At 43.0% G+C, this 9,120-nt stretch overlaps 1 protein-coding gene across 1 annotated transcript; it reads right to left on the bottom strand.

Moving 5' to 3' along the window:
• Positions 1–204: 204 nt before the first annotated feature.
• PIP (prolactin induced protein) lies at positions 205–8,863 on the bottom strand. The gene is made up of 4 exons (XM_007983263.3): positions 8,250–8,863; positions 5,105–5,210; positions 911–1,025; positions 205–581 (listed from the first exon to the last, which is right to left on the bottom strand). Exons 1-4 carry the CDS (start codon positions 8,342–8,344, stop codon positions 457–459), a joined length of 441 nt encoding a protein of 146 aa, XP_007981454.3. The 5' UTR covers positions 8,345–8,863; the 3' UTR covers positions 205–456.
• Between the last annotated feature and the right edge of the window lie 257 nt (positions 8,864–9,120).

The raw sequence follows: 9,120 nt of genomic DNA, 5'->3' as shown, positions 1-9,120 counted from the left end.
TGGCATAGAATGCTACTGCTCATTTAGGGGGCCACGGACTCCATCCTGACTCTGCTGCACGCAAGAGGACTCCTGTCTTCTGGGATCTGAGCCCTTGCTGGAGGGCAGTGGGATGGAGAGAGGCCAAGCAACAGGGAGGCTTGGTGCCACCCTACCGTGAACTTGGACCACTGCTTTTCCTCTCTGTGAGCATAGCTCCTCTTCCCAGTTTCTTCTTCTCTCCCTCTTCATACCAGTGGGCAGTGAGAACCTGTACAATCTCCACAGTAAAGTTCTTTGAAAGACAAATGTTCTAGATATTTCAGGTAATCTGGGGTTCTTCAGGGGCAGATTTTGGAGATACAACAGAACATGGAGAAGCGTGTTAAGAAGTTTATTGTATAGACCACAACAGAAATTCCAGCCAGGTTTCCTTAGAGGAAATCATCTGGATGTGGCAAACAGACTGGACTTCTGTTACGCTACCACTAGGGTTTTAATAGTATAAAACCGGTTTTTACTGATGGGGGTTACAGCATCATCATTAGGGCAGATGCCTAATTCCCGAATAATATCAACGACGGCTGCAATTTTCACAGTTCCTGAAAAAGACGGGGACAGAGATCATCTCTCAGACACCCCAGCCATGTCCTGTCTTTTCTACTCATATCAGGCATCTGCCTCCTGGGGTTCAGTTTCCCCAAATCCTTTGCAAATTTGTCTCCCGTATCAACTTTTTGCACACAGTGCCTCTGTCTTAGAACCTAGGTGCCTTCCCTATCTGCTGTCCCCATGCTCTTCCCTCCCTCCCCTCTGTCCTTCTGCCCTGAGGTCCTCGTCCTGCTCGGTTTTGCTGTCATGTTTCTGTTTATAGTTTTTCCTCCCTGGTGGCTGGTGGGTAGTTCCTTCCTTGGACAACTTCTGTACTTACTGTTTGTATGAAAGTCCCAGTAGTAGGTATTTGGATAATCGTCACATAGGCAGCGAGTATACCTGTAGTTAAATGCACCTTCCACAGGGACGTCACTAGTGAGGTAAGCTTTAACCTGGTGAGGAGAAGGTGGGAGGGGGAACTCATTGTTATTCTAGGGAATGGGTAAGGGATGGAAAAATAAGAGAGGGAGAAGCTGGAGGAGAAGAGTGGGGGTGGAGGTGGGCCCAGGGCAAGGGGGAGTCTACTGTTGTAGTATCATTTCAGGAGCCAAAGCCTAGGTCAGAAGGTCTTCCCTCCCAATGCCCTCAAACTCCTGCCTTAGCAGTGTGGAGAGCCTCAGGAGGAGACAGAGTTGCAAGTGAGTCCACAGGGCAAGGAGAGCTCATCCAGGGCAGCTGTCCAGCTGGGGAGCAGGCTTGCCTTAGTCACCAGCCAGAGCTTTAAATCGACCTGCAATCACATTTACTCTGAGACCTGGTGAGACAGCAGCCTGGCCACTTGGGTGTAGGAGCCGATGTCAGGCCTTGTTGTCAGAGCTGTGACCAAGCCCCAGCTGTGCTCCTCTCTGACTTGTTGACTTTTGGTGATTAGAGTTAGGCCTCTCACTCTTACTTTCCTCAGTTGTGAGGTGGAAACAATTAACTACCAACTTGGCTGTTAGATAAGCAAATGACATCTTGAGTGTAAATTTCTTTTTAACTTGAGTGCTTTGCAATTCAAGACCCAGATTATTGTATATATAAATTTCAGTGGAGTCAGAAGATTTTGTCCAGTTAATGTTTAACACAGCAGTTTTATCCTGGGGTCCATAGAACCAGAGGGATCTGTGGATAGCACCCAGTGAGTCTGTGAACTCAGGCGGGGGAAAAAATGCATCTTTATTACTAACCTCTAATTGAAATTCAGCATTCCTTCAGTTATGAATGTCGTCAAGGAACCACAGTGCCATTGGCAGTATGTGCGATTTTATCACAAGGAGAAGCATAGATATGTACATATCATTGTACAGATTCAGAGGTTCGAAATATTGCTTGCATACACTACCTTGAATGTATGGCAGTTATCAGACTGGCTCATGGTCATGACTGAGGCCCAGTGCCAGTCTGCCCATCTCCTGCAGCTTGCTCAGCTACCTGGCAACTCTGCACCAAGTAGCCTTTCAGCCCCAAACAGTAAATTCAGGTGTTCTCACCCTTGGAGTTTCACTCAGAATGCCTTGGAGAATCCTGGTGTTTCTTTAGAGAAGCCTAGCTGTGCCTTGTTCGTTTTTTTTTTTTTTTTTTTTTTTAAGAGACAGAGTCTCACTCTGTTGCCCAGGCTGGAGTGCAATGGCGCAAATGCGGCTCACTGCAACCTCCGCCTTCCAGGTTTAAGCGATTCTTCTGCCTCAGCCTCCTGAGTAGCTGGGATTACAGGCACCTGCCACCATGCCTGGCTAATTTTTGTATTTTTAGTAGAGACGGGGTTTCACCATGTTGACCAAGCTGATCTCGAACTCCTGACCTCAGGTGATTCGCCAACTTTGGCCTCCTGAAGTGCTGGGATTACAGGCATGAGCCACTGTGGCCGGCTTTGTTTACCTTGCTATTACATTCGCAACAACATATCTTCATGAATCAGAATTTACACCATTTATACAAGAGATCAGAATCCATTGCATGCCCAGCATGGCACGTGGGAAGTGTTGCCAAAGACCAGTGGAATTTAATGTACTTCTTCAAGCTAAGCAACAACATTCATCACATAGATAATATGTTCATAAAATAAAATTCAACTCCTCTATATTTTAAGTGTATTGCTTTCCCAGCTAATGTGTGGATAAAGGAACACATATGTTACTACATCACAAATTTGTTTTGTATAAGTTAGTCACTGTTACTCAATGTGGTAGTTTCTCTCTGTAATCCAATGCATTTCATACATTTAGAAGCAATTTTCTGATAAATGTTTCATAGACTTCATGAAACCAACAAAATGGCCTGTAGCACAAAAATATTTAAGCATTGTGTTTTGCCACAAGTTTCCTTCAGCTTTAAAGGATTATGCAATCTTTATATTCAAATATATGATTGTAGGTATATTCTATGCTAATTCTAACATAAATAAACACGAGACTAACTTTTTCAAAAATTCAGTTACAAAAAACATTATAAATGATAGAAAATGAGGATTAGGTGGTAAGAATTTTATAGTTACATAAATATATTTTAATAAAAATTTAAAAATAGTCATACTTTGAAAAATGAAGCCAAAAATAAAAATTTGTTGACTAGAACTAACAAAATTTTCTTTCCCATAAATTATTTCTAGTTTGCAAAGTCAGTTAGTCTAAGGATTTCTTACCCTTTTACTTGTGCTTAGGTGGGTTTTGAAAAGATTGCTTTATTTTAGAGTACTAGCATGGTTCCTAAAAGCATACTTTTATTAATCACAAAAGCACAAAATTGTGTCACATGCCATTTTATTGATTCAAACATATCTTATTATACCTACCACTACCATTAACTATTACCACCAGAAACCACCATTTTCACAAAAATTTTATGTACACATTATGTACATGTTCTTATTCTCATTCTCACCTGTGCTTGTGATAAACAAAATACAAAGTTGAAAAATTATGATTCAGCCTCACTCCTACCCCAAATTAGGGTACATGTTTCAGATTCTTGGACTGAAAATAGAAAAATTTGACAAAGCAGCTGTGATATTCTTTGCTCATTGACCAGGAATTTTTCTTTACAGGTGTGGGGATATTTCTCGAATGCAGTTGACTGAATAGCAGTCTTCATGCTCTCAATGTTATTTTCCATGTAATCATTGTCCTTAAGTCTCGTTTGAATTAGGAAACTTATGTTGTAAGGAAATACTTGTGCTGCCTGATAGAGGGTGTCCTTCACGAAGGGTCTGGGGAGGGAGTAGGGGAGATGGGGGATGCATGGGTCTTGGCCCTAGAACAAAGGTAGTTGGGGCAGTTTGCATGCTTGTGACGCCTGAGGTCAATGACTAGGAAAAGGACACACAACCAGTGTCCCAGGGAAGATTCACTGTGGATTAATAACTGCATAAGTTTCTTTTACTTCTGGTCCTTGGCAGCTAGACAGGAGGGATAATGCTCTAATCCCAAGCTGCTCAAAATGTGGTCTTTTGGGCATAGCCTTGGTGTGCCTCGGGCATCTGTTAAAACCCAGAAGCCAAGCGCGGTGGCTCACGCCTGTAATCCCAGCACTTTGGGAGGCTGAGGCGGGTGGATCACGAGATCAGGAGTTCGAGACCACCCTGGCCAATATGGTGAAACCCCGTCTCTACTAAAATTACAAAAATTAGCCGGGCATGGTGGCGTGCACCTATAGTCCCAGCTACTTGGGAGGCTGAGGCAGAAGAATTGCTTGACCCTGGGAGGTAGAAGTTGCAGTGAGCCGAGATTGCACCACTGCACTCCAGCCTGGGCATCAGAGTGAGACTCCGTCTCAAAAAAAAAAAAAAAAAAAAAAAAGGCCCAGAAGCTCTAATCTCTCCCCAGACTTGCTAAATGAAACTCTACATTTTAACAAGATCCCCGAGTGGGTTTTAGGCACATTACCATTTGAAAACCTCTGACCTTGTTCAGAGACTGGACTTCTGAACTTGGGGAAAAGGAGGAGATGAGTACGAGCTCCTTGTCAGGATGGGGAGGCTGGAACAAGAGTCAACTTCTGGCGACCCAGAGCAAAGGAGCAGAAGAAGTCAAGAGGATAGTAGGGTCACTCAGTGCTTATTGGAGAGGAGGAGTCACATCCTGCATGTTCTCTTCTATCCACCCACCTCAACCTATGGTGTAGAGTTGCCACTTTCTTTTCTCCTCTCCCTCCATCCTAAACTAAACAAGCTCAGGACCTTGGAAGAACTCTAACCCGTTCTCCACTAGCTCTTACACTTTTTTTCTTTTTCCCTCTTTCTCACTTCCTATTCCTTCTTCCTTTCTTTCTTATTTATCCTAGACTTCTCTGGATTCGAATTTCTTCATCTGGAAAATGAGAAGTCATCTGTCCCAAGCTCCCACAGTTGTTCTGAGTCTCAAGTAGCATAACATATATGAGAATGTTTTCTTAAGTACACTGTACATTATTAAAGTGAGAGATTAATTAAATTATATTTATAATCAAGGAATTGAATTATTTTTTGAAGTCATGCCCCTAGTCCTCTACTTACCACCATGCATTCTTTCAATTCTGTTTTAACTTGAAGCGTTGCAGTGACTTCCTCATCTCGATTTGCTGTCGTGGGGATCTCAAAATTCTGTATTATGATCCTCCGACTGATTGTGGGAAGAGAGAATCAGAACACCAAGATCAGAGACCAATCTTTGAGTGAGAGGGGGAGCCATGAACAGGGGAAAGGGCACTGGATGGGCAAGGGAGGGAAATTACAGGGCTTGGATCAATTGTTCAGCATCAGAATCCCCTGGAATTTTCATGTGTTGATTGGGTTGGTTACTTCGCACAGATTTAGTTTTGTTTAATAAAACAACTAGGACACCTTACTTTAAGATTCCTTAAAGAACTAAAAGTAGAACTACCATTTGATCCAGCAATCCCACTACTGGGTATCTACCAGAGGAAAAGAAGTCATTATTCAGAAAAGATATTTGCGCATGCATGTTTATGGCAGCATAATTCACAATTGCAAAATCATGGAACCAGCCCAATTGCCCATCAATCAACGAGTATCTTCTTCCCTTCCATTGGCCAAAAACAAGTTTTTAAAAAGAAAAAAGTACACTACCACACGCCATTTCCTGATAACATTCTATAGGCTCTGGTGGTTGTCTACTGAGTAGGAGAGCTCAAGTCATTATTAGGAGAAAATTTTCTAGGAACAGAATCACATTAAACCAGCAAACCTCTTGATCAGGGAAATGCAAATCAAAACCACAATGCGATGCCACCTTACTCCTGCAAGAATGGCCATAATCAAAAAAGCAAAATCACTAGATGTTGGTGTGGATGCAGTGATCAGGGAACACTTCTACACTGCTGGTGGGGATGTAAACTACTACAACCACCATGGAAAACAGTGTGAACATTCCTTAAAGAACTAAAAATAGAACCACCATTTGATCCAGCAATTCCACTACTGGGTATCTACCCAGAGGAAAAGAAGTCATTATTCAAAAAAGATACTTGCATATGCATGTTTATAGCAGCACAATTCACAGTTATAAAATTGCAGAACCAACCCAAATGCCCATCAGTCAACGAGTGGATAAAGAAACTGTGGTGTGTATACACACACACACACACACACACACACACACACACACACATACATATATATATATATATACACAGTCTATCCTCTATATATATATAGAGAGAGGATGGAATACTACTCAGCCATAATAAGGAATGAATTAACAGCATTTGCAGTGGCCTGTATGAGATTGGAGACTATTATTCTAAGTGAACTGACTCAGTAATGGAAAACCAAACATCGTGTGTTCTCACTGATATGTGGGAACCAAGCTATGAGGACGCAAAGGCATAAGAATGATACAATGGACTTTGGGGACTTGGAAGGAAGAGTGGGAGAGGGGTGGTGAGGGATAAAAGACTACAAATATGGTGCAGTGTATACTGCTCAGGTGATGGGTGCACCAAAATCTCACACATCACCACTAAAGAACTTACTCATGTAACCAAATACCACTTGTACCCCAGTAACTTATGGAAAAATAAAATAAAAATAATAAACATTTTAAAAAACCCAGCAAACATCTCAGTGCACTGGAGGTATTTGTAAGAGCATCTTTGAAGATCCTCCTTCTTTGGTCCCTAGGTAGGGTTTAGGAATTTGTATTTATTTAGCTCTTTAGGAAATTTGGACTTATGGCCATGTTTGGGAACTTTAGATACTACTCTACATTTAGACCATACACCGCAAACTGAAAGGGAAAGGAAATGGAGACAAATAAAATAGTCAGATATTCTTCTTCAGTTATTGAGGACTGGGTTCAGGGCCAGGAGAGTTACTTTCTCTTTCCTAGAAACTTTTGGCTACAGACCTTTGTTATTGTGTGGGATAGAAGGGAATTGAGTTTCTTAGCCCACAGTGTCTCATAGCCCCATTTTCTTGGGGCAAAGCATCTTAGATTTCAGAGAGATTCTATTTTTGGGTGCCAATTACTATAGTGCCCAGTGCACAGGAAAGGGGTATAAATACCTAAATAACTTCAAAATCTCTCCCATTTGTATATGAGTTTCAGATAGATAGGATGACCAGCTTAGCTCGAGTGACTAACCATCTCAGTTTACCCAGGACTGAGGTCTTTTCTAGAATGGGCCGTGGAGGTGGCAGGGGAGGGCGGAGTTTCAATGCTACAACCAGGAAAGTCCTGGGCAAATCAGGATAGTTGATAACCCTAATTAGCATAGGTTATTTGAATACCTTGCTGCCCTTCATGGCTAAGTTGACTGTCATCTGGTGGGGAGGGGTGGGATCTGAACCTGTCCCACGCAGGGTTTCTTGGGACACTTGCCTCCATTACATCAGCTTGTCAAAACTCTGAACAGTTTCCTCCAGGACAGGATATCTGGCCATGCCACAGAGAGTACCTCCAAGATCACAACTCAGAAACCCAGCATTATAAACCCTACTGCTATAGAGAAAACTCCCTAGATTGGGTATCGCTGCTTTTTCCCAGACCCCTGGCTCCATTTTCTACTTTATTTTACTTGCTCCTTTTTCTGCTTCCTTCACACATGTGTTCTCAATAAGTTGACTTCCGAACCTGTGCTCTCAGGTCCCAGTACACATGAGAGCAAGAGGTGCTCATATTCATCTTCAGACTTCAGGTTAAGAAGAATGTCTAAGCTGCCAGTCTAGCTAAATCTTGGACCACAGGGCAGGGGCCAGGACCTCTGGTCCTTTAGCCAGTCCTGCCAAAGCTGCCCTAAGCTGCTGTTGGAACTCAGATCTGTTATGCTTCTCTTCTAGGAGGCAAGGTGTGAGAAGGTTAAGTTCACTGAGCAGAAATCTGAACAAAGGTATAAATTATGAACAAGATATGGACCAGCATGTTAGTTGAAGACTAACTACTAATTATAGCCTGTAGGTACATTTGGAGCTTTATCTCCACTGGCAATGCAGAAACACCCAGCAAAAATGTGAGAGGAGTTGGTAGGGGTTCCTAAGAGGACAGAAGTGGAACCTGGCAGGAGGTCCATGGGAGCTCCTGGGACTAGAGTTCTGGGAAGTTGAAAGAAATTCTCAGAAAGAGATATGTAGATTTCCAGATTGGGAGAGGAGCCCTCCCTTCAAGGCTTTTTTTTGTGGGGAAGAGAAGGGCATGGCTCACGTGTTTTCCTGAGCTTTGTTGGCCCCCAAATGCAGGCAGAGAACCAGGAGCAGGGTGGCAGGGCTGGCCCTGAACAGGAACTGGAGCAAGCGCATGCTGGAGAAAACAGAAGGCGATGTATCCCCAAGAAGTGGTGTCCCAGGTGCCTAGCACGCTTCTTATATACAGATTGATCAAGGAAGTACAAGAGCTGCCAGGGAGATCCATGAGGTGAATCACCCACTCACCCTCCCACCTCGTGATCTTTCCTTGTTGACCCAAAGTTTGTTTTTCTAAGAAAAAATCAACACTCAGCTAGAATGGCAGCATTTGAGAGAGGAGTTAGATTGTTCTTCCTTATTTTATCAGTGTCAGAGTTTCTCAAAATGGCTGGGACCTCAAAAGATATACCAGTTTTTCCTGAGTTTACAGATTCAGTTTTCTTTTCCCTTCTAATTTGCCTGTCTGAAGTGCTGTGTGTAGTCTGAGCTTCAGTCACTGCTCCCCTGGTCTCTGAAAGCAGAGAACCCAGCTGTGGTGGCAGGTTTCAGACCACAGACATAGAACATCTTTGCTTGATCAAATTATAGTGAGCTCAAGATGCAATGCTATTCAGAACATTTCTTGGAGGGCTAGGATGATCAAGACTTCCCTAGCAGTCACTACCCATCATGAGGTGGAAGAGCTAGGGAAGACCTGAGCTGCTCTGCATGATGGGGAAGTAAGTTCAAGACACGGGGTGGCGTAAAGATGTTTATTATCATTGAGTTCTTCTTAATTTCAGGTGTGGTTGCAATATACCACAGATGCCCAAGATCCCCAGCTGCCCCACAACCCCCAAGGCAGGGTGATATTTTAATTCTAGACAATTCCTATAAATAGCTGGCACCCC

Source organism: Chlorocebus sabaeus, chromosome 21, assembly GCF_047675955.1.
Source record: "Chlorocebus sabaeus isolate Y175 chromosome 21, mChlSab1.0.hap1, whole genome shotgun sequence".
Taxonomy (NCBI): Eukaryota; Metazoa; Chordata; class Mammalia; order Primates; family Cercopithecidae; genus Chlorocebus; species Chlorocebus sabaeus.
This window is presented reverse-complemented; position numbering and strand designations above follow the sequence as displayed.

Excerpts from the sequence above, each read along its gene's own strand:
- PIP (XM_007983263.3), bottom strand. The coding sequence starts at position 8,344 with ATGCGCTTGCTCCAGTTCCTGTTCAGGGCCAGCCCTGCCACCCTGCTC. Across the intron at positions 5,211-8,249 it reads AACAAAGCTCAGGAAAACAC|TCGGAGGATCATAATACAGA; the intron begins GTGAGCCATGCC and ends TCCCACAATCAG. Across the intron at positions 1,026-5,104 it reads AATTGAAAGAATGCATGGTG|GTTAAAGCTTACCTCACTAG; the intron begins GTAAGTAGAGGA and ends TCTCCTCACCAG.